The sequence below is a fragment of the Panthera uncia genome, chromosome D1, assembly GCF_023721935.1.
Source record: "Panthera uncia isolate 11264 chromosome D1, Puncia_PCG_1.0, whole genome shotgun sequence".
In the NCBI taxonomy this organism is placed as follows: domain Eukaryota; kingdom Metazoa; phylum Chordata; class Mammalia; order Carnivora; family Felidae; genus Panthera; species Panthera uncia.
The window spans coordinates 48,064,003-48,090,733 of record NC_064808.1 but is presented as its reverse complement, the minus strand read 5'-3'; the positions used below and the strand labels follow the sequence as shown (position 1 = coordinate 48,090,733).

The 26,731-nt window shown below is 36.2% G+C and overlaps 1 protein-coding gene across 8 annotated transcripts in view; it reads right to left on the bottom strand.

The window, feature by feature from the left end:
- Positions 1-26,731, bottom strand: part of STK33 (serine/threonine kinase 33) — a 177,498-nt gene that overhangs the window by 52,382 nt on the left and 98,385 nt on the right. For all 8 annotated transcript variants that reach the window (XM_049650659.1, XM_049650677.1, XM_049650684.1 and 5 more), the window contains 8 exons: positions 25,255-25,645; positions 23,845-23,958; positions 19,137-19,250; positions 16,620-16,724; positions 11,597-11,735; positions 9,076-9,164; positions 6,824-6,908; positions 289-364 (listed from right to left, as the gene is read on the bottom strand). In XM_049650659.1, the coding sequence (XP_049506616.1) occupies positions 289-364; positions 6,824-6,908; positions 9,076-9,164; positions 11,597-11,735; positions 16,620-16,724; positions 19,137-19,250; positions 23,845-23,958; positions 25,255-25,479 (947 nt within the window). In that variant the 5' untranslated portion in view covers positions 25,480-25,645. The remainder of the gene's footprint in view (positions 1-288; positions 365-6,823; positions 6,909-9,075; positions 9,165-11,596; positions 11,736-16,619; positions 16,725-19,136; positions 19,251-23,844; positions 23,959-25,254; positions 25,646-26,731) is intronic.

The following is a 26,731-nucleotide window of genomic DNA, read 5'->3' as shown; positions in this document are numbered from 1 at the left end:
CAAAGGATCAGGGAGGTGTTAAGCAAGAGTTCACTCAGATCATGTCACGTATTCTAGCATTTATGGGTCAACGAAAAGCAAACCTGTATGTTATAAATTTATAGTATTAAAAAAATATCTAATGGATGTAGCTAACAACTAATAAGAGAGCTTTCAGAAGTACTTCCCAATTGTTTTTTCAGTCATTTTTTAAAACCTATATTGTTGAATCTTCATTTAAAATCTATATAATTCTACTGTTAGGGACTATCCATTCATTTTAAACTGTACCTTTAGCAGGCTACTTACAGAATGTACATTATGACACCTATGCTCCAAATGTCACACTGCTGGCTATAGTCGTGGGCATTGATAACTTCAGGGGCTGCCAAATAAGCAGAAATGAAATAATATTAATAATACAATAAATGAAGTTTAAATGCTTAGACACAAAGCATGAAAAATGTGCTGATGTGTTGTAATTTATTCCCCCACAGGGAAAAAGAGAACCAACAGCAGATGTTAAATGAATAATGTACAGGCCTTAACAATTGATGTCACTGTACCCTCACTCCTGTCATTTAGCTTCTAATGGAACGATGGCATAAACTGTGTAACTAAATGTACTACTCTTCGTTCCTTTGAAATTGTTAAGAAATGATTTTGCAAAGACTGTGTAAGTTATAGAAGACAACAATATCTCAGTTCCTTTCCAAAAATAGAATTGAATACGTGCCTGAAGTGGATATAATTTAAAGCAAGCCCAATATGTGGAAATCTGGATTCACAGAGAAACTAAGATAAATGGTTATAAATCACTTTAGTAAAATAATAATAATAATAATAATAATAATAATAATAACAACAACAACCCAGCACTCCTATGACAGGACACAAATTATTTTCCACACCTTCTAAATGAGAAAACTAAGGTGGCAAAGAAAGAGCTCCTACAACCTAACTGGATCAAAACGCCAACTAGGAAAAGGATCCAGGTACTCTGAGTCCCCAGTTCTGTGCTCCGTACTTTACAATGTGTTCACAATAGGGCTCCTTTAAACAAGCTTCTCAAAATAGTTGTTTTTCTTTCTTTTATTTTTTGTTTTCTTTTCTTTTTTCTTTTTCTTTTTTTTCTTTTTTTTACTTGAAGGGAGCACAATTTAATCGTTAGATTACTTTATAATGGCTGGCTTTTAAAATGGCTTTAAAAATGTCCCATATGATATTTCAGGAATAGTCTATTGTGCCTCTATGGTTAGGAATCAAATATCTTTCCTTAAGGAAAAAGAAAGAATGAAACTGTTATAAACAGAAAAATAAAATATAGCTGTATATATTTCAATAGAACTTTAATATTTACAAAATACTTTCATATAAATTATGTTATTTGTCTAAATCATACTATGAATCTTGGGAGATGGGCATCTGGCTCACTCTGCCAGTGGGGAAACTAAGGTTCAGATACATGAAGTGACTTGCCTAAGGTTACACAGCTACAGAGTACCTCCCACATAAAAGGTGTTATTTTAGAAAAGTTTCATTCCTCCGCCCTGCCCCAGACCCTTCTTTTATAACTACTAAAAGCAAATGGAATTTCACTTCTTCTGCCTGTTGTCAAAGGAACTAAAAAGCAACAAAAAGGAACCAAAAAGTAAAGAGAAGAAAGAATGAATAAAGGTTCAACTATAGATAATTAACAAAACTGAGTAATTCATTTCCAAATCATTGAAAATTAATTAGTATTTTCCTTTAAGTAGCTACTTATATTCCTCAACTCTACTTAAACTCTTTAAATACTGAATCATTAGAGTTCAAGTTGTTCTGTGGCTTTGAGTCAATGACAAGGGCAAGTCTGTGATTTGATTCCATGAAGGCCCTCCACACTGTGTGCCCCACAAGGCAAGGGCCGGGATTCTGGGCCTTCATCTTTCAGAGCCATCTTAATTACCGGGGGCGTTTCCACATGCACTGCCATCACAGCCCTCACAGGGAGGCAGAGGCCAGAATGACGGTGCCAGGGAGCCATTTAGGAAGTCAGCAAAGCTCTACAAACCATCTGTCTTCTCTCTTGTTCTCTCACTTGTTATCAGTGTAGACAGCTAATAAGCAGGCATAAAACTCAGGGTGCTTGGATATATTTTCCCCATGTAACTACAGACCAGATGTCTTTTGCCAACAGGAGGATATGAACAGAATCTAAAGTAGCCTTTTCCCAAATAAGAGAGAACAGTTTCGAAACTTTATATATCAAGTAGGAAAAAAAAAAAAAAAAAACAGAACTAAGTATACTCCTCAGCAATAGAAATGAATAATCCACTGACACAACATGGGTAAGTCTCAAAATCATGACACGGAACAGAAGACAGACACAAGAATGTACACTGATTCAATTTAAATAAAGTTCTAGGCAAGAAAACCTAAGATTTAGTGATAAAAGTCATCAGTGGTTGCTGGGGTCTGGATGGGAGACTGACAGAGAGCAAGACAAAGGAATTTTCCAGGGCAAAAGCGATGTTCTATACTTTCACTGGGGCGGTGATTACATAAGCACATGCATTTGTCAAAATGCATTGAACTTTACACTTAAAATCTGTGCATTTTATTGTACATAAATTTTATTTCAACAAAGATGTTTTTAAAGAAATCTATAAAAGGTACAAAAAGATTTGTCAAAGCCCTATCTTGGTGGATGACTTTAATAACTCTCTCTTAGAAGTCAACAGAAGCAAACAAAATTAAATTAATAATATGCAAAGTCTGAATCACAAAGGTATCACATTTGACTTTATAAATACACACACAGAGAAATTTTTGTGGTCAACAAACCAGGAATATATATACTTTCTAAATACCCAATGCAACATTTGCAAAAACCAACTATGTGTTCAATCACAAAGAACAATTCCTAGAAGCCAAAAACCTTTAAGTCACAATTGCTCAGGACAATGAAGAAAACCAGGCAGAAAAACCAAACGGCTAGGAAAACTAACACATATTCACATGAACATCAAACGTATCCCAACCACCTGGGAAACTCTAAAAGCATTTCTCAATGATTCCTGGATTAAAGACAAAAACTAAAATTATACACTATTAAAAAATAAATAATAGTTAGAAAGAAAACTGGATAGGAAAAGAAATGGTCAAAGAAATACTCAGAGGAAAATATGTAGAAAATAAGAACGCTGAACATAAATAAGCATTTAGCTTAGGAAGTTAAATAAACCAAAATAAAATATAAAGAAGGAATTCAGAAAGATAAAAACAGAAATTAATGAAAAAGCCAATCAAATAACATTAGACTTGAGCTGGTTCTTTGAAAGCCCAATAAATTGTCCTAACCACTAACAAATCTGATCAAGAAAAAAAATGATTAGTATTATTACAAGAGCTTAAATTGAGCACTAAGTGTCAGGTAATGTGCTAAGCACTTTACATATATTTTCTCTTTCAATTCTCATGTCAACCTGATAAGAAAGACATTATTATTACCATCCTAAATACATCCTCTCCCCTTCCCTGGTTTATTTTTCTTTCTTAGCACTTCTCTCTAACATCCCAGATAATACCAGACATTTTACTTTTTTATTTTGTTTAATGTTTGCACCAACATGACATTTTTTTCTATTTTGTTCACTGCTGTAGTCCCAATACCCAGACCAGTTCTGACACAAAGTAGACCCTCAAAAATTGTTTGATAAATGGATGACATACTCCCCATTATACAGATGTAGACTGCAACAAAAGCAGTCAGGTTGTTTTGCCCAGGTGTAAGTGACAGAGCTGGAATCCCAAGTTAGCCCAGTGATGCAGGACATATTGCTAATCTGCCATCATATGACCTTCTTAAAAAATATTAGGAATTATTAGGGGTACAGAACCACAGATACACTGGAGAATTACAAAATTGTAAGTGTGAGGTGCCTGGGTAGCTCAGTCGTCTAAGCATCCAACTTTGGCTCAGGTCATGATCTCACGGTTCGCAGGTTCGAGCCCGGCACCAGGCTCCGTGCTGACAGCTCAGAGCCTGGAGCCTGCTTCAGATTCTATGTCTCCCTCTCTCTCTGCCCCTGACCCACTAGTACTCTGTCTCTCTCCAAAATAAATAATTAAAAAGATTTTTAATTAAAAACAAAATTATAAGTGAATATAATATGCACATTTATGCCAATAAATCTTAAAATCTCAACATGATGAACAATTTTCTATCAAAACAATTCAAGAAGGTGTGGAAAACATGAATAACCCAGGATAAATTGAAAATATAATAGAAACTTAACCTACCAAACGGAATCAGGGCCAAAAAAACTTTAAGGGGAAATTTCATCAAACTATTAATGAATAGATAATTTCTGTTACTTTGTGGTTAATGAGCAGATCATTTTATTTTTTAAATGAGGCTAGCATAACCCTAACATCAAAAAAGAAAAGGGCAGCACAAAAGAAAGCAAGCTACATTCAAAGCTCCTAAATAAAGTGGTGACGAGTTGAATAGAGCAGTATATTAAACCAAGTGGAGTTTAATCCAAAGGTGCAAGGATAGTTCAGCATTTTAAAAACCAATTAATGCAATTAGTCTGCTAATAAATTTAAAGAGAAAAAATACATAATCATCTCCTAGGTACAGATTTGAATAGACATTTCATCAAAGATTATGAGTGACTCACAGCTACGTGAAAAGATGCTCACCCTCATTGGCCACTAGGAAAATTAAATTAGCAAATTAAAAAACCACAATGAGATACTACTTCACACTCACTACAATGACTATAATTACAAGGAAAGGTAATTATCAAGAGTGAGCAAGGACAAAAAGAAACTGGAACCCTCATACCCACATGCTAGTGGAAAGGTAAAATGCTATAGCCACTCTGAAAAACCACTTGGCAGTTTCTTGAAAAGTTAAACATAAATAATCCATGACCCAGCAACTTCACTCCTAGGTAGCGCCCAAAGAAAATGTGTCCACATGAAAATGTGGACCCAAAAGTTCATAGCAGCATTATTCATAATAGTCCCGAACTGGACACACTGCATGGCCATCAGCTAACAGATGAACAAAAGATGGCATGTCCGTGCAACAGACAACTGTTCAGAAACATAAAGGGACAGACTACGGCTACAACAGGAAGGTACTGCAAAGACATTACGCTTCAGTGAAAGAAGCCAGACATAAAAGACAACATATGGTATGACTCCGGTCAGACGAAATGTCCAGGAAAGGCAGATACAGAGAGGCAAAAAGATTAGTGGTTACCTGGGGCTGGGATGGGAATGAGATTGAGTACAAATGGGCAGGAGGCAATTTTCTGGGATAGAATTACTCTGAAACTGGACTGTGGTGATGGTTGCACGAGTCTGCGAATGCAGGAAAAATCACTGAATGGTACACTTTTTATGGCATTTAAATTGTACTTCAGTAAAGCTGTTAAAAATCACACTTGGAAAAATGGTAAACTGTTGCTTTACAAAATATATTTAATCGGTACTCTTTATGATGTACCACTTGATGGCAATAAAAATGGACAAGAAATGGAAAGAAGCAAAACACACACATGATTTCAGCACGAATTCACAAAACCAATATTTAAGTTTGGGGTATGATTACCTAAGAGATATAAACACTCTAAGAAGAGTCCAGAAAACCAATAAAAACTATAATCTTTAAAGATAAGAACTGCGAAAAAAATGCTAAAACAACGAAATTATTTGACCTAGGAAAAAGAAAAAGTAGCTTGATTACAGGGCCATCAAGTCAAATTATGGCAAAATCAGACTGCTCAGGTTTTTTTTTTCTGCTTTTTTAAAATTGAAGTATAGTTGACATACAACATTCTATTAGTTTCAGGTGTAGAACATAGTGATTTAATATTTATATATGTTACTAAATGATCACCACAATAAGTCTAGTCACCATCTATCGCCACACAAAGTTATTACAATGTTATTGACTCTATTCCCTATGCTGTACTTTACATACCCGTGATTTAATTTATTTTATAACTGGAAGACTGTACCTCTTAATCCCCTTCACTTATTTTGCCCATCAGCCCCAAAACTACCAGTGTGTTCTCTGTATCTACGAGTCTGTCTCCGTTTTGTTTTGTTTGTTCATTTGTTTTATTTTTTTAGATTCCACATTTAAGTGAAATCATATGGTATTTTCCTCTTTCTGTCTGACTTCTTTAACTTAGCATAATGCCCTCTGGGTCCATCTGTGTTGTTGCAAACGGCAAGATTTCATTCTTTTTCATGGCTGAGTAATTACACATACTCAAACATACCACATCTTTATCCATTCCTCTATCGATGACACTTAGGCTACTTACATAGCTTCGCTACTATAAATAATGCTGCAATGAACATGGAGGTGCACGTATCTTCCCAAGTCCGTGTCTTCGTTTTCTCCAGGTAAATACTCAGAAGTGCAATTGTTGTATCACATGGCATTTCTATTTTTAATAACCTCCACACTGTTTTCCACAGTGGCTGCATCAATCTACATTCCCACCAACAGCATACGAGGGTTCCCTTTTCTCCACATCCTCGCCAACACTTACTTGTCTTTTTGACAGTAGCCATTCTGACAGGTGTGAGGTGGTATCTCATCGTGGTTTCGATGTGCCTTTTTCCCTGATGATGAATGATGTTGAGCATGTTTTCATGTGTCTGTTGGCCATACAGATGTCTTCTTTGGAGAAGTGTCTATTCCACTCTTCTGCCCACTTTTTAATTGGATTGTTTTTAGTGTTGAGTTTTAGGAGTTCTTCAAATTGCTCAAGTAATCTACATTAGTTGTTCTACTCCTTTATATAGAAAGATCATTTTAAATCTATGAACTTACCCATATAGATAGGAGTCCCACATGTGGTCTGCAGCATGGCTTCACTCCTACCCTGCTTCTTCACAGCTAAGCCAAAATCAGTCACCTAGAAGAAGAAACCCAGTCACCTGGTTTCCTGTCCCAGAGTTCACTCATTCTGAAAGTAGGAGTTCTAATCGCTTCTCGGCCTTTTGGCTAAGATCAAGTGTGAAAGTAGGAGTTCTACCGCATTGTAATTGCACTGTATTTAATTCAGGGATTCTTGAGGATGGAGGGGTTTTATTTGTATTACTAATAAGGACTTTGCTTTCACTTCCCTCCCACCCCTCTTTGTGAAGAAGAAAAACCTTGCTGGTAAAGAGAAGGCTGGTTTCTCCTATCTGGAGCAAACACCCATGATATTGATTGATTGTTCCTTCTAGTTAAACTTACCGGCTCAACATGGGAAGTTCTATTTTGAAAGAAGGCATTTAGCTTTTTCAGATTAAAAAAAAAGTTGTTTTTAAAAACCTCTTTCACTGTAGAATGCATTCTGGCCTTAGTAGGTTTACTCTCTATTTTTCTGACACTCAAGCTCTGTTCCAGTTTAAAGCACCGTTATAAATGCAGTCATTATCCTTGGCAGCACTCACAGAAACGGCCCCCTTTTTAAAATTACTTATAAGACACTATCTCTGGTAAATACCATCTTCTCTTTGCTATGACTTCCTTTGTGTTTCTAGAGTATACTAACTAAAACAATTACGACGCTATTAAAAACTACAAGAAGCAAATTAACAGGGAAAAAAGGCGACCGTAGAGCTAGAAATACACGGGAGGCCCTGCTGCGACTGCGCTCTTCCTGCTCTGTTCCAAATCGTGGTCAGGACACAGTCGGTTATTAAATATTCAGTATGTGCCCTTGGTCTTGTCTCCCAAGTTGGAACAGCCTTGGGCTGAAAGCAAAAAAACAGGCACATTTATTGATCATACAACCAAAGATAGGCTCGTGGTCCACAGACACTGAATGCAAAGTTTCCAGGGCCTTCTGGAGTGAGAAAATGTTCCTATCAGTACGTGATACCACTATTTTTCTAAACAGAATGATTGATTTCTCCAGGAGTTTTCACAATTATCTCACTTGGAGGATTATAATATGTATCTTTTCTCCACAGAAAATCTACACAGATATCAAATATACAAAAGGTTTCACGATCAATTCAGTTCTTTAGAGAGCAATCATTCCCTCATTTACCAAATATTAAGTGAACACATACTATGTTTTCAGACATTACTCTAGGTACCAACAATCAATAAAACATGTATGATTCCTGCCCTCACAGAGTTTAAAATGAAAATATTCAAGAATATTTATTTACTTTGGTAAAACAATGCTGTTAAACTCACTTATATTACATAGAGATTTAGCTTCTGCAACAAAGTGAGTTATTCACAGACAACATTTTATTCCTAAATTAACACATTCATATATTTTGAAAGCAGCCACTATTAAAGTGCTAAGTAATAAATAATGTATCCTATCATTTATTTGACATTAAGGAACACTTAATTTGAATAAAATCTTGAGGAATAAACACTTGGCACATTAATTGTGCTTAGGACATAAATATTAATACCCAGGAAAATTTTCAATGAGAAATACAGACTTTAGTGTTAATTTAGTATCAAAGGCACAGCCAAGGTGTTTTTTTTTCCTCTAAATCTGTAACACATTTACATCAAATTACCAGGCATAAATTTGAAATTAATTAGAATTCAGAGCATCTGTTTGCTTCTTTAACTAATGATTTAGAACTATCCAAATTAATATCTACTTTAAAAGAGATTCAATAGCACTACCTAACTTGTAAAATTATTCTTGTCAGTTACAACCTCTTTTGTAAAAATTTTATCTTTATTTTATTTTGTTTTAACTTTTTAACATTTATTTACTTTTGAGAGAGAGAGAGAGAGAGACAGCACGAGCTGGGGAGGGGCAGAGAGAGGGAGACACAGAAGTCAAAGCAGGCTCCAGGCTCCAAGCTGTCAGCACAGAGCCCAATGTGGGGCTTGAACTCATGAGCCGTGAGATCATGACCTGAGCCGAAGTCGGATGCTCAATTGAGCTACCCAGGTGCCCCAAGTTTTATTTTTATTTTTTTAGCACAAGACACTTATTTTCTGGCTGCTCAAAAGCTTCCAAAATATATTTAAAAAGAGGATGTACTTTGCCACTTTGCTATCAAACTGTTTACAGGCAAATATTTACCATGATTTCTAATACCTTATCTTACCTTTATATTTAAGTTCATTTCATTGTTATCATCAGTAAAGCTGCTTTTGACCATTATGTTTTCCAGTTTTAGATCTCTGTGTACTATATCTACCAAGAAAAGAAACAACAAATCAAATGAATAGTGAATGACAGGAGAATAGAGGGGATACAAATATAACAAATATATATAGCTGACAAGTTAATGCCCACTGTTAAAAACTTTGGAAAAATAAATAAATAAATAAAACATACATACATACAAAACTTTGGGGAGGGCCACGCACAATTCTGTCCTGTTCTATTTCCTTCTATTCAAATCCCTTTTCTCCACGTGTTTAACTTTAAGCAGCCCTTTTCTTTAACTCTGTCTTCTCCCCCATCCCCCTACTGCTCTAGCAGATGCTCTTCATGACTGGTGGCCTCATGAGTGGGACAGAGGATCCTGCCCAAAGTCCGGCATTCCCAGAGGAGGGAGACCATTGTAGTTACAAACCCAGTAAGGTTTCCCATATCCTTAGGTCTTCAAATAGAGGATTACTTCTTTACTTCCATGCATATGTTATTGCCAATATAAACATTTAACATACTGCAACTTAACTACATGTATACAAACTGCACTCATTTCAGTATATTTTTCTACAACATAAGCACAAACTTTCCTAACTCTTTATATGTTAAAATACAAAGCAAACAAACGAAAACCCCGAGACACAAAATCTCCAGTTGAACATGTCAGACATCAGGTAAGATTTTATGTACATGCAAATAATCATGTGCCAAAACATTTCCTCTGCAAGTGACTAATTCACTTCATATCCATAGCAATCATTTCCCCAGACTTAAAAAAGTTACATGTACAATTGCTGGAAAAATGTAGCTGAAGAGCCCTGGAATGGCAATTCTACCTAATCACTTATAGTTCCCTTACACAGTTCCCAACCTGTGTTTTTGGAATTTTTATGTTTCCGTTACTTTGCTTACTTATCTCTTCTGACATAAATACCACCCAATAAGTCTCCCTACTGCCTCCATCATTCTTTTTAATTGTTTTCTTTGCTATTCTTGCCCACTTCGGAATAATTTTATCAAGTTCCATGAAAAATCCTGTGGAAATTTTGGTTGGCATTATACTGAATTTATAGCTCAATGTGGGAGGATTGACATTCATATAATATTAAGCCCTTGATTTCCTGCCCTTGCAAAACTGTTGCCCCTGCCTGGAAAGCCCTCCCCTCTTTTTTGTCTGAATTTGTATTCCTCAGCTCAAATTTGTTTCCTCTGTGAATCCTTCTCTGGCTTTTCAGGTCAACTGAGGCACTTACATTCCTATGCTCCTTGCGCTGTATATGGCTCTCCATTAGAGAAATTATCACATTGAATTACAGTTTGCTTTCTATACTCAATCTCCCACTAGGCTGAGTGCCTTAAGGGGCGGGGCCTTGTCTTTTAATCTTTCTAACTCTGGATCCAACCACATGTAGAACTCCCTCAGGAAATATCTGCGGAATGGACCCCTGGGTCCATTCTAATACTAGCTCTGCCACACCTCACCATGTCACTTCACCTCTCTGGAACAAACTTTTCTCTCATCTGTATAATGAGAAGGTGTTAAAGTCACGTGAGAGCCAAATTAACCTTGAAGAGAAAAAGGAGGTGCCTGAGGAAAAGCAGTGGCAGTAACATCAAAGAACAGTAAAGCAATTAGAATAATTTTTACATGTGGCTTTTAAGGTAGTGAACCTATTCTGTATGATACTAGAATGGTAGATACATGTCATTGTATGTTTCTCAAAACAGACAGAATGTACACCACCGAGAGTGAACCCTGATGTGAACTATGGGCTTTGGGTGATAACAGTGTGTCAGTGTAGGCTCATCAGTTGTAACATGTGTACCATTCTGGTGGGGATCTTGCTAACTGGAGGAGGCTGTGCATGTATGGACAGGGGTAGACGGGATATCCCTATACCTTCTGCTCAGTTTTGCTACAAACCTAAAACTGCTGTAAAAATTAAATCTAAAAAACAAAAAACAACAAAAAAGCCTAGAATATATAGATTTTAATATATAGAATATATATATATATATATATATATATATACACACACACAGAATATATAGATTTTTATTTAAATTCCAGTTAGCGTGTAGTGTATATAAGCATTTAGTGTAATATAAGTTCCAGGCGTCTAGTGATTCGACACTTCCATACAATGTAAGTGTTTTGAAATTTCACTTTTATTATTGACTTGTCTACTTTTGTTTTGATAAGATGAGCAGCTTTTCAAAGTGTTGAATAGAAATATTCATCCTTGTCCATGTACAATGTAATGTATACTTGCCTTGTTTCTAATTAAAATATATTTATTATATTTAATTAAAGTTTTAAAAAGAAAAAAACTTTAGAAAGTTTTTTAGAATAAAATTTTCTGTTTTAGTGGGGATTATTTCTGTGACTATGAATCCTGAATACAATCACTCTTAAACAAAAGTGCTGTCTGCATTCATGGAGTCAACGAGCTGAATGACCCTCTTCTTACCCTTATTGTGAAGATATGCTATAGCTGATGCAAGACTTTGAATGATCCACCTTGTCTCATTCTCTGAGAAATGCCCTTTCCTATCCAGAATTTCTTTGAGTTCTCCATCCTCACAAAGCTCCATCACCAGGTACATTTTCTGACATTGTATTTTTGAAAAGAGAGAGAGAGGGCAAATTATACAGTTGAGAATTTTTAAAATGTTATATATTGCACATACATAGTAGAAATATTATCATAATCTAAATCATCAATCTACTCATTCAAAATTATTTATTACCTATCATGCACAAGATACTCTGCAGGATGCCAGAGGAACAACGAGGCATAAGGCATAGATCTTAACCCTGAAGGAGTTCACAGTATAGTCAGAAATACAATATCGTATGGTACGTGTTAATCAAAGAAGTATAGCCAAAATGCCATGAGGTTACAGAGGAAAGGAGCCTCTGTTTAAAGAATGCTCACTGAGGAGGTAACACTAAACGCAGGTTTTTATACCTGAATCGGGACTTATGCTTAGAGAATGGGGGTAAGAACAGGATTAACACATGGTATTTGCAAAAACTCCAAAGATTGAAACAGCACTGACTGTTGAAAGAAGAACAGATATCTCAGTGTTACTAGTACTGGGAGTTCGGTAGGGTGGAGAACAGTGGAGTGGAGAGGGGCGAGGCTAGGAAAAACAGGTTAGTGCCAGGTTGTAAAGATTCTTGGATGTCACACAGAGGAGTTTGCAATTTTTCCCCCATATGCAGTAAGGAGTCACTGAAGTCTTTTAAGCTGGTGTCTGGAGTGGGGGGAAAGGTGTGTGCTATTGTTAAGTCTGCCTTTCTAAAAGAACACTCTAACAGCAATGTAGAGCAGGGCTCAGCAAACTTTTTCTCTAGAGGCCTGATCCAGATAGTAAATATTTTTGCCTTTGTAGGTTGTACAATCTCTTTTGCAACTACTCAGCTCTGCTGTTATAGCATAACAGCAGCCATAAACAACACAACAAAACTTTATCTATGGACTTTGAAATTTTAGTTTCATATGCTTTTCATATGCCATCAAATATTTACTCTTTAAATTTTTTTCAGCCATTTAAAAATGTAAAAAAACGTAGCTTACAGACCATAAAAAAAATCGGCAGCATGCCAGATTGGGCTTGCATGCTATAGTGTGCTGACCTTTGTTTACGGGGGGTAGATGCAAGGCACAGAATGGACACAAGAAGGGGAAGAAGAAAAATACATGAAAATTACCTAGGAGGAAGAAATAGCGGGACTTTGTAACTAACTGGTTATATACAGGAAAAAGCCAGGGGTAAAATGCCTCTTCCATATTTGCTGTTTATGTTGATGCATATTAAGACCACTTTGGGTTTTCTAGAAGTCATTTCTTCAGTCAAAAAGATTCACAGTCAACTAAAATGCAAGCCTTTTTCATATCTGTTGCTATTCAGTCGTAGACTACCCTCCATGGCCCCCATTCCACCCTCCACAGCTAAATTTTTGTAATTTCTTTTTTAATTTGGGGGTCTGATTATATTCTATAGCCGCTACTAATGCAGCATCTGTATTCAATCAGCAAGCATGAAAACAGGAATAGAAGATTAACACCCTTTCTTCCAACAGTCAAAATTCAAATCCACTAAACCTCAGGATGCTTTGGAATTTCAAAAGTAACTAAAGAATTGTGCAAAGTCTAACACATAAATAAGCTTTTGAACTATGCCATCGTATTTCCACTGATAGCACTGTAGGGATCATAAGTGGTATGTGAACTATTTGGAAAGAAGAGTTACTTTAGCCATGCTTACAACATAAATTGATGTCAAGTTTAAATATGAAAGTTGATAAAAGGTATATCAATCAATAAAAGTTTTTTATAAGTCTTTTTATAATTATTAGAAATCATTGTGTAGATCTGGAGAACATTTGGATTCACAAAAAAACCATAACATAGTCTGACTTAATGACAGTTCTAATACCATGGTCTACCCAATCAGGTAACAATTTCCATTCATCTTTAAGATGACCTAGAAGGTCTAAGTATTTGAGTTGGGGAGGGAAGGAGAGGGGGCAGATCTGACCTATGTGAATCAAGGGCCAGCAGTACATTAAAAAACAAACAAACAAACAAACAAACAAAAAAACCCACCACAACAAACCAATCACAGATGATAATTTCCTCTGCCTTCAAACTATTCTAGATTTGGACTCCCACCTGTGCCCAAGATGGAGTAACAGAGACTAGACTGACCCTCTCTCCTGAAACAACTTAAGAAATGGACAAAATATATAAAACAGCAATTTTCAGACATTAGACATTAGGTAGCATAGGGTGATGACTCCTGAAAGAGGGGAAACACATGAGCCAAGCCCCATGATCATCCTACCTAACTGTCCAGAGAGGATCTGTAGGCCATGAGGCAGTGAGAAGGAATACAAAGAGAGCCTAACAGTCTCCATGAATTGAGGAAATTGAACAGGGAGTCCAGGAAGGCCAAGACAATTAAATTTCACAGGGCAGAGTACCAAAAGAGGAGAAAGCTGTACACAGAGAAAGCTCCATAGATTTGCAGAGGCTCCCCGTCAAGTCTTCAGCAGAGTCCTGTTCAGTTTATGTGTATGAGGGAACTACCCAAAGCTGGGTAAAGAACCATGCAAGAGAAGCAGAGGGAACAATAACTGGAGCTTACACATGGCCAGAAAGAGCCTGTATTCCCATTAGCCAAAGTGGAAAATCTCATAATTCACAGGACATCAGGTAAAGTACTCTCACAGGGTCTTACTTCTATAGTAAGAAAAAATTAGCCCTAGATCAAAGACTGCTCTGGTATCATCTAACAAAGCTTAAACAAGCTTCAGAAGTATCAAACTGTTTCCAACTAACTATGTCTTGCAATAAAGCTCAAGAGTAGTTATAAGAATATAAAAATATCTAGCAACCTACCAAAAACTAACAGGCATACAAAGAAGCAGAAAAATATAACCCATAATGGAAAAAAAAATCAGTCAATTGAAATTGACCTAGAAATGACATATATGATAAAATTAGTAGAAAAGAATGCTATAAGTTATTATAACTATATTTAAGGAGGAGTAAATATAGAGCATGTTAAATAGAAACATGGAAGATACAGAAAAGAATCAAATCAAATTTCCATTGGAAAAGATAAGTAGCACACATGATGTTACAGAAAAAGAGATTACTGAATCTGAAGACATCGCAAGGAAAAGTATACCAAAGAAAACAAAGGAAAAAGTAAGCTGTGGACAATATCAAGCAACCTAACACTCTAACATGGATACCTGGAGTAGAAGGCAGAAAAAGCATTTGAACAAATAATGGCCAATGATTTGCTTAAATTTGATAAAAACCATAAACTCACAGATCTAAGAGGCTCCATGAACCCCAAGCACAAGAAACATGAAGAAAACTACAGCAAGGCATAATATAATCAAATTGATTAAAACTGATGACAAAGAGCAAAACTATTTTCACATGATTTGGGGATTAAAAAATAACAACTCGAAGACTAAAAAGAACAGACTCTTGGCATCATTGCCGTATACTGCTCCCATAAAGGATGACTGTGGCCTTTCATAGTTATCAAGCACTCCTAATGAATCAAGCATAATACATAACCCAAACTGACTAATTCTGCCTCAGAAACTGACAAAGGCAACAAAGAACAATAGCTAACAATTAAAGAGACAGATGCCTTATATCCATTTTCCCATTTAATCCTTCAACAACTGTAAGAATAAACCCACCGGCCCAATCAAAGGATGCAGAGACTCAGAGCACAGTGAAGTGAGGCTTTAATTAAACAACATTCTTGCAAGTGGGTGTCTGACAGACAGGCACCCTCAGGGCATTTACAGCAGATAATTTATTTCCTAGCACAAGAGTCCCTCCCCTGGTTCCTCACTGGCTGAGTACTACAGAGGTTACAGCCTTACCTCACGTAAGGCAAAAAGTAATCTGATTGGAACAAATGTACATTCCCTGAGGTAACGCAGAGACTTTCAGCCCCTCCTCCCTTTGTTCTTTGGCTCATGCTCATTGCAAAGCCCACGAAAATAAGCCCCAGAAACAGAGAGGGGAAGAAGAACCGGGAAGCGAAGTGTCTAAGGGTTTGGGACTCCATTGTGTGTGGGGGCGGGGGTGGGGAAGATTTGTACATATTTCCAATAGGTTGTAAACCTACTGTTACTAGACAGCACAGCTTTTATTTGGTATTTCTGAGAATGAATCGTCTCCCTTCTCACACAACCAAATGAGGTCGATACTATTATTAAACCCATTTTACAAATGAGGAAACTAAAGTATAGAGAGGTTGGATAACAACATGGTCTCCCGGCTAATAAGTGGTGGAGCCAGGATTCGAATGCACAGGCAATCTGAGCCCAGAGTCCACATGCCTAACCACTACATTATACCGCCTCCAAGCAGAGAAACGCCCAAACCCACAGGCACTAAATCTGGAGGCAGGATGGCAAATAACTCAGGCTTCAGAACAACTGTAAATAAAAATTACAGGCATTTAAAGAGAAGATTGATAACATCTAGGGAAGAAAGAAGATTAAACACATTGGTAAAACACAGATGGTAAAACATCTTCTACACAGTGCCAAATATACCTATGCCAACTTTCTTATAAAGCTAACCTTGCAAAATTACAACAATATTCTAAGAGATTCTAATGGAGACACCAAAGCCCAAAACAAAAGGAAAGCCATCTCTAAGGAAGCTCTAATTACTATCTGTTTGTGTATGAAGTTGCTTCAATTGTAAACATTTGTTTTCAACAAGCCACCCAGAAATATCACTAAAGACATCAATCTAATCATCAGACACCTAATTATATAATCAATAATAAAAGTCCTCCAGAATGCCCTCATCAATCTCCAGTGACAGACACATGCCACGGACAGGAACACCTGTGCCCTACAGGGGTGACTGCAGAAGGGAGTGATGTTCATCTGTAATAGTAACAACTTTCAAAGTGCAGCACCTGAACAAGCCTTACCTTAGGCGTCTCAAACACTTGTTCCAGATGTATGATATGTTCGTGTTTCACACTTTTCAGGATATTCACCTCCCGTTCAAGTAGCTTCACAGCAGAGCTTCCAGCCTTTCACAATGAGGACGCATAGATTTCACATATGAATGTCACTAATACAAACCTCAATATAAAAGTTACAGTCATTTTTATATCTTTTCCTACATTTTCTGGAGAAGTTCCCTTTTCAAACGATAATATGCAACTTATTTCCACGATAACATTAAATTATGGCCCTTCTTTCCTTTGTCCAATTTTAAGTTATATATAATTTGGCCTCGAGCCACATCTGTTTCTTGGACTGTTTCTATAAATTAACCACAACATGGTCTCTGTCCCCTGAGAGAATTGTTCCAGTTTTTAAAATGCCTTTTGGTATTTCCTTCAAAATCATGTTAATCCTGTGATGTTAGCATAATAAAACCAAAATCTACTTTCCAGTGACATCATTTGGAGAAGCTAAAAACAAAATGTTTTTCTTTTGTTGTTTTGTTTTGAAGATATATGTGTGCATATATATATATATATATATATGCTTTTATTTACATATTTATATATTTGTATTTATATACAAAATAGGCAGTGAGATTCTACACCTAGCCCTGCAATATGTCACTTCCTGATACCCCCAGCTTCTAAGAGAGAGACAGAGAGAGAGATCTTACCTTCAAAAAAATTTTTTTAACGTTTATTCATTTTTGAGAGACAGAGAGACAGAGCACGAGCAGGGAAGGGGCAGAGAGAGGGAGACACAGAATCCGAAGCAGGATCCAGGCTCTGAGCTTTCAGCACAGAGCCCAGAGAGATCTTACCTTCAGACCAACCTAACTCCAGCTTTATCTCCTTACATGTAATCTTTAACCATACCTGATGGCAAAAGGCAAAGGCAGGCACATCCCAGGGAGCGCAAATCAGGGTACAATTGATTTTCTACAGTCATCTCAGAAATTCTAGAAGGGCCTTTTCTACCCTCACCACCATTACGACCACCCCAATCATCCCCCCTTATTGATATCTAAATTACCAGCATTGCCCTTATTCACATAAAAACATCCCTGAAAGGGACGACAAAGGTCTTATCCCTCTGCCCCACCCCCATGCCACCACCAAGGTTAGAAAATGCGTAATAGTTCTTCAAGGACTGCAAAAAGATGGATCACATGGCAAATTTTACCTAGTTAAAATTTTACCTAGAGTCATCCCTGCATCCAATTACCTTTACCCTTCAACCATTACCATCTCAGAATGAGTAGGAAACTGCCTACCACTACGCCCTAGGGTGAAAGTCAACAATTAAAGGTTATCCTAGAGGGTCAGGAGAAACAGTAATTGTGAGGAGTGAATTCTTATCTAGACTAGACATGGAAAGTTACCACAATTTCTCCTAATACAAGTCTCAATTCCATTCCTACCTCCCTCCCCAAATGGCCTAACCTGCATATAATACAGTAAAATATATTGTCCAATTCATAAATTGAGGATATAAATTTATTTTACTATATTAGTGCCTATAAATGCTCATCATCAGTATGTGTATGCAAGATTTTGAAATCCTAAAGTTGCAAGCAGGTACCCTACTATATAACCCTAAAATCTAACCTCTAGCCCTCCCTGACACCAAAGGGGCAAAGGAAACAACAGCCCATGTAGCACAATGGTTCTAGAATTCTAAAGATTTCCAGAAAGTCTCTAGATCTCCCTTTATTAGGATTTGTATGTTATTTTATTAAACTTTAGAGAAAAATGGTATGTAATTTTCTATAGTCTGTTTTAAAGAATACATAAAACTTACTATTTCACTTTGTAAATGTAATATTAATCATCACAAACCCAAGGAAAAAAAAAAACACCGTCTTTTGTCTTTTCCCAGGCACAGAGGTTTTTTAAAAGCTGATGAAATGATCAGGTGTAAAGCCTGAGAAGCTAGACGATCTCTTAAAGACAAGCCCAGTCATTGTCCACTCCAGGAGAAATCCAGTGAGAAAAACAGTGGCTACAAGTAAACAGCACAGTTGACAGTTGCTGAAAAAGTGGTTCAAATGGGAAGAGCAGGTGGGATGAATAATCAGAGACTTAGCTAACAATGAGGATATAGGGAATCAAAGGAGAGGAAAGGATAGGAGGAAAGCCGTTGGAACTACACTGGGAGAGAGCACTGAGACTTCAGTCTAGCTAAGCCATATCTAGCCCTTAGCCCTACAGCTACACAGACATAGAATCAGCCCTTACTTTCAACTCATTCCGAAGAACTTTACCCTTATTTGGTCATACTGGTTACATTAGCTGATCCTTCATTTGCTTTTCCCAGATACATGAGTTCAAGAATAGGTCCCTATTCTTGAAGGCTAGGGAAATGGCCACACTTATCCAGGGGAACAGCCCAGGTCCTGCCCTCAGAGTCAGCTGTTAGTGTGAAATCTATACCGCCTACCCCACCCTGCCCTGGCACCATGCCCTCAGTGTGATGCTGCTAATAAGTCTTACCTTGTCTTTGTTCACTTTTTTAATTGCCCACTTAGTTTCTGTTTCCTTGTCTGTAGCTTCAAAGACCATTCCAAAGCTCCCTTGTCCCAATATTCTTCCAAAGGTATAGATTTCCTGGATAAAAAATAAGAGCTCCTTTGTCTCTTTCATCAGGTATTCATCAGGTATTAAAAATGAACACAGAATACTGATAGATACCCAACCAAGGGAAGAGAGTTTCTGCTCCAGGGTAAAATCAAATAGAAGATGCCACCTATTTGATATTAATTAACCAAAAATGAGTTTTGGCAAATCTCATTAATTGCCCTTTGGAGGAAAAACCATGAACATCCCAATGGAGACATACAGAAAACCTCAAAAGTATCAAGATGAATCTCTTACAAACTACAATGAATGAAATGTCTTCATAAGAAAGAGGAGGAATGGAATATTAATGCATACATGAATGTGTGTTTGTGTGTATAAAATACATTTACCGAAGAAATTATCCCCAAATTCCTAGAGCTGTATTATAAAATCAACACCTATTAACCACTGAATACCTGCTTTGCTGTTTACCAAGTAACACTTTTTCTTTACTTCATTATTTCTATTAAAAAGCACTTTAGTGGTTTCATTCCTTTTGTTTTAGAAAAAGCAGTATCTGACAGAAATTTTAATGTAAGTCAGCACTGAGAAGAAAATAAAAACCATCCATAGTAACGCTATCCAGACCAAGAATTCTTCCACATATTATTTAACTTCTGATGGTTACTGCACTTCCCATGATGAGCATAGCATAATGAGTAGAATTGTTGAATCACTAAGTTGTACACCTGAAACTGAAACTAATGTAACAGTGTATGTGAACTACACTTCAACTTTTTTAAAAAAGCATAGCACCTAGAACATAGTAAGCACTCAATAGAAGTTAAGATTATTTAAAAAATAATAATGCACTATTTTTGCCAACACCAGCATCCTGGTTCTCATTGTAAAATAACAAACATGTAACTCATTTACACTTTCTTTTCCTGTTTGGTTGGGGAAGTCAGTCTCCTTGATCCAAATCACTATCAGGGTATTAATAAGACTTTCTGGACACATGATGCCTGGGGACTATAATACGACAAAACATCTAAAGTAATGCCACTAGGTGAAGCCTCTGCTGGGTCAGCAAAACCTTCCCTGGAGATGCTACTCTATTTCTCTGCAACCACTTTCGCCTTTGCCGTGCAAGAGATAAATTAGCTGCTAATCTTCATATCTTCTGCTGCTTACGTTCCTGTCTTACTTTCATAAAAAAAGATTTAATGCCCAACTAATTACTTATCTCCTTCACGAAGGAGTTCCCCGAATTTGCACCTTGGTAATTGTTCCATTATTTTGACTTCCCTCAGAATGTATGCATTGGTCCTCACGTATTATTGTTACTCTCTTTCTTACAAATACTTTGGTTCATGTTTTTCTTCCAAGATGGTCTAGAAGCTTAAGAAGCTGTTTCTTCTGTATCCTTTAAAAAGCCTACCCTGAAACTTTGTAGGTAAAACATTCATGCTTAGCACATAGTGGGGAAAAGAAGGAAGGGAGGGAAGGAGGGAGGGAGACACGGAGGGAGGGAGGAAGGAAAGAAGGAAGGAAGAAAGAAGAAATGTTTGGCTTCAACATGTTAGACTTTCCTTAGATAGTTCCTTGTGTACATATTTTATACAAAAATGGATAAAACACAATTTCTGTTTTCTCAGAATTTGTAAGCTACTCAAGAGACAAGATTATCACTTAAGTTATAAAGTCTTAAGTTAAAAAAAAAAATACAAAACAACATTGGGGCCAGAGACCACAGCTAAAATACTGGGAGAATAGGGGAAAACATTACAAAAGAGATGGCTTCTGAGATCAGCATGTGAGGGAACAAAAGCAAATAATCGAGAATCTTTTTTCTATCATCCAAGCAAACAAAGCAAGGAAGGCATTCCACAGGAACAGCAGTGCAAATATGGAATGAATGAATGAACGAATCAGTAAATGAATGAATCAATCAACAAATTCAGTCAGCAAGCCAGCCAGCCAGGAACCTTCTACATATATACACCTGTGAGAAGTGACAGACCAGTTATGTGGAGTTGAACCCTGGGGTAAGAATGTTGGATTTATGGTCTTGAATGATGCAAATGGCAACTCCTGGACTCACATAGGGTACATCCTGCCCAGGTGATGGTTCCCACGATGGGACTTTCAGTGATTTATAATTACTTTTTCCCTTCCTTCTTCCTACAACCACTTAATGGTGAGAATCAAAATCAGAAAAACTATGACTAAAAAAAGACAAATATTTTATTTTTATTATATTTATATGTAACTCCCAATTATGTATTATGAAAAATGAGTAAAATCTCAATTTAAATGGTCATTTATCCCTTTTGTTTTCCACAGAACAAAATGATATAAACTATATAACTATTTCTCCAATTTTTCTTGTTCTTTAAATGAGAAAACTCTCATTTGCTTTTTTAACATATAGAACCACAACTTGGACACAGTATTTTAACACTGTTTAAATAGGATATTTTATTTTTATTTTTTTTTTCAACGTTTTTTATTTATTTTTGGGACAGAGAGAGACAGAGCATGAACGGGGGAGGGGCAGAGAGAGAGGGAGACACAGAATCGGAAACAGGCTCCAGGCTCCGAGCCATCAGCCCAGAGCCTGACGCGGGGCTCGAACTCACAGACCGTGAGATCGTGACCTGGCTGAAGTCGGACGCTTAACCGACTGCGCCACCCAGGCGCCCCTTAAATAGGATATTTTAAATGAGGAATGGATATAGAAATAGCTCTATTGCCCAACTAGTTTTATAAACTAATCTTTTTCTTCAACTAACTGCTTTGACATAATTACATAGTGGTGAAAATAAGGAGAAAATTACTTCTTGTTTGTAATAATCTTAAGAGGATGCTATAAAAATGGTAATGTAGATCTATTTTTATTGACATAGAATGATATAGTGTAGAGTATGAATGCATGTATGATATGATCCCATTATGAAAATGTGGGTATGTGAAGGTGCTGACATTGATATCTGGAAAGATGGTCATCTAAACATCTAAAACAAAATATCAAACATTGATATCTGGAAAGATGGTCATCTAAACATCTAAACATGGTCATCTAAACATTCTACTATCACTGGATAGTAGAATTTTGGATGACTTTAATTACTTTTTTATACTCTTCCAAAATGTTTAAAAACTTTAAAATGATCCTGTCCATTTAATAGGACAAGAAAAACTTCAATTATGCTAGTTAAGACTATTTCCTTAAAAATATGTATATATTTGAAATGTTTCATAATTTAAAACAGGAAAAAAAACTGGAAAGAAAAAATAGAGTAAGACATACATGTATAGAAAAAATAAAAGTAATAAATTTTAAATTCGGTTACATCTGGCTCATAATTTTTATTTTCTTCACTTTTCTATCTATATTTTCCTAATATTTTACAATGAACATATTTTGCTTTTATAAGCTCTTAGGGCTAAATTTAAAATTCAGTAAAGTTGTGGATTTTTGAAAAATACAGGTTATTTATCTATTTTTTTTAAATTATTTATCCACTTTGAAAGAGAGACAGAGAGAGTGAGTGGGGGAGAGGCAGAGAGAGAGGAAGAGAGAATCCCAAACAGGCTCCGTGCCATCACTGTAGAGCCGGGCGCAGGGCTAGAACCCATGAACCATAAGATCATGACCTGAGCCAAAACCAAGACTCGGCCACTTAACCTACTAAGCCACTCAGGCATCCCCCCCAAAAAATACAGGCCTTTTATTTAAAGTGGGAGAATTAAATTTTTCAAGTTAGAATTCTCAGGAAGTTTTTCTGATCACTTCAAGTAAATTGTCAAACATCTCTTAACACACTTTTTAAAGTTATTTAATGTTGGGGAGCCTGGGTGCCTCAGTCAGTTAAGCAACCAATTTTGGCTCAGGTCATGATCTCACAGTTCATGACTTCAAGCCCTGCATACGGTTCTGTGCTGACAATTCAGAGCCTGGAGCCTGCTTCAGATTCCGTGTCTCCCTCTTTCTCTGCCCTTCCACCTCTCTCTCTCTCTCTCTCTCTCTCTCTCTCTCTCTCTCTCAAAAATAAATAAATGTCAAAAAAAAGTTATTTAATGTTAATTCAATTTTCTTCTTCTAGTTGTTCTTATTGTGGTTCTTTTAATGTGATGTTAAAGGAACACATGTTAATTTCTAAAATGGTAATAATATTCAAACCATAATAATTAGAATCCTTAGAAGAGTAATATTGGTACCCATCCCATCACAGTCTAGAAAAAATGGAGGGGTCCATGAGGAAAATTCTGGCCTCAGTACCAGTCATCAAGGAAATGAACAGCCAAACCATTTCAAGTCATCTGGTCTTTCTCTGTCTTCAAGAGGTCTACACAAAGACCCCAAGATTGTTCTCAGCAACAGGCAAGACATAATGACCAAAATGTTCTCATTTTACTACTAAAAATGTCCTCTGCTTTAATTAAAGTCTATTTGGTTCACTATAAGCAGAAAAAATAATTAGTCTGCATTTTCTTTGGTAAAGACTTCGGCATACTTGAAACTGATTAATTTTCTCTTTTCTTTCCTTCCTTTCCTTAGAAACTAATTTTTAAATCATTTTTGCCACTAACTATTGAGTTACAAGTTCCTAGAAGTTTCAGTTTGCTTTCTATATACCTGAATAGCAGCTCCATTGTCCATCCTTATGTGAGGAACTTTTCCTTCTGTAATGTTTCCCCGACTCCATTGTTGTTGAGACGTTTTTCTCTCCACATTGGAGGTTTTCGAGGGCTTACACCAAAAGGAATAAAAAAATTAAGATATATTTGTAGTACAAATACAGTACACTTGTATCTTGACAAAATAAGAACCCTAATTTAAATAATATGACAAATCTTTAATGTGTGCTATATTTATTGTGTAAAAGAAATATTGCCTTTTTTTGTTTTTAAATGTGTGCTATGATATTTACTGTATAAAAGAAATATTGTGTTTTTTATTGTCTTTTTTAAAATTCTAAGTCCTATATGATTCATTGGCTTATTACGCTAGAAGAGACTATAAGAAGCCAGCCATTCAATCTAGTCACCTGAATCCAGGCAAGTCTACATGATAACCTGCATCACAAATCCATTAGAACCTACCTGATGATTACGGATAAAGAAATTGTGGTTTATATACACAATGGAATACTACTTGGCAATGAGAAAGAATGAAATATGGCCTTTTGTAGCAACATGGATGGAACTGGAGAGTGTTATGCTAAGTGAAATAAGTCATACAAAGAAAGACAGATACCATATGTTTTCACTCTTATGTGGATCCTGAGAAACTTAACAGAAAACCATGGGGGAGGGGAAGAAAAAAAAAGTTAGAGAGGGAGGGAGCCAAACCGTAAGAGACTCTTAAAAACTGAGAATAAACTGAGGGTTGATGGGGGGTAGGAGGGCACCTGTTGGGATGAGCACTGTGTGTTGTATGGAAACCACTGGACAATAAATTTCATATTTAAATAAATAAATGAATAAATAAATAAATAAATAAATAAGTACATAAAAATAAAACTGCTCTCAGTCTCCAAAGTTGTGCTGTATCAACTACAATCTTCCATACTGCCTCTTCTCCATAAAGGTAAAATACCCCGCAAACCAATCCTACCAGGTAGTCATAGATTGTAACTAACATACATCAGCTTTGCAAAGTATATTTGATATTCCATCTAGATAACCAGAAATTGTCATAAATAATAACCACCCTATATTTCACTATAACAATGGGCCAAATTCAGATTTAATCCAATTTGAAAGCCAATTCATTTCTGTATAAACCATTAAAAACTAAAGAAGCTGGAATAACATTCCAAATTATTTGTGATCATGGAAAATAACTCAACAGTGGATGGAATTATCATAAAAGAAATTACTAACCAATTTTGCTCACCTCTCACATAAGCAATAAATGTTCCTTTAATAGTTAAGAAGGCAATGATTTAGCTGACAAGGGACCAAGGGATATGGATCAAGCTAAGGATGGGATTAGGAAATAGGATGTCAACTTGTGTTGGGATATAGAAACTTCAATATTTACCATAACTTTCCCAGAGGCACTATCTGTGATGGGTTGGTTTTCTTTTTTTCTGTCTGCTGAAACTTCATATTCTGAGCTGCCCATGCTTGATTCTTGGGACATTTCCACCACAGAGATTGGAGAAAGCCTTCTTCTACAGGCACATACATACAGTACATCTTGCTTAGAAGTAGATGAACAGTTGGAGCATTTTGCGCATTGTTTACCAAACCCACTATTGGCCATTTGCTTAACTCTGCAACTAAAGCAACTTGAAGGAAAGAAGTTTCCACTCCTTGAGGAAAAGAACCAGACCAAAAGGGATAAGGTAAGCTGATGGTGAAAACTGTAACTTCTAGTTGGTGAGGTCTTTACAGTACTGATGCACTATACTTATATTCACACATGAGAGCTGCAGAAAGAAAATAAACAATAATTTAGAAGGTTCTTTCTGATTCTGTCACCCTCCTATAAGTTAGAGAAAAACTTGGAGTTAGCACCGAAAGCATCCTGCCTATACATGAAAAGTTAATATTTACAACAAAATTAGGACATATTTCTAAAAACCAATGGATTTTCATCTTTCAAAATTTAATAACCATAAATTGCTGAAAAGCATCGTCTAGGGAAATCAATTTGGTGGGTTGACATCAATTTTTTTTTAATTCTAAGAGGATATGAGTATTTTGCATAGATCCTTGGTAACTTCTATGAAACTTCTAATTATGTAAATACACATATAGAGAATGTTTGTGTATGAGTATGTACTGAGTCACAATATAAGAGATACTTTTTATTGAAGTATAATTGACATATAATAGTATATTAGTTTTAGGTATACAACATAATGATTCAACATTTATATACATTACAAAATTATCACCATAAGTCTAGTTACCATCTGTCACCATAAAAAGTTATTATAATATTATTGACTCTATTTCCTATGCTGTACTTTTTACACCACTGTGACTTATAACTGGAAGTTTGTATCTTTTAATCCCCTTCACCTAGCTCACCCATCCACTCCCTCTTCTTAATGTGGGCTGTGGTAAAAAAAGAAAAAATAATTTAAAATAAAGGCTTAAAAATAGTGATGTAAAACATTCATTTACTGTGGTTTCAAAATTTAAACCTTACTCAGCTTATTATTAGGGCAAATTCATATTAACACCTTCACAATGGAGTAGACAATTTGATTTTATAAAACTACTTATTACTAAAGCTCTAAGGCAATATTAGAAGTATTTTCATTTTTATACTCAAATAGCAAAAAAAAAAAAAGAAAGAAAAAAAGAACTACTGGGTGCAATTTTTTCCTGAGCATAGAAACAGGTATGCCAAGCATACTGGACATACTCTACCTAACTAGAGTTATTGGCAGCTATATGGTGGCAAGTTGGAAAGATGTGAGCAAGTTGGAAAGATGGCAGCTATATGGTGGCAAGTTGGAAAGGTGTGAGTTAGTTCTACCTAACTAGAGTTATTGGCAGCTATA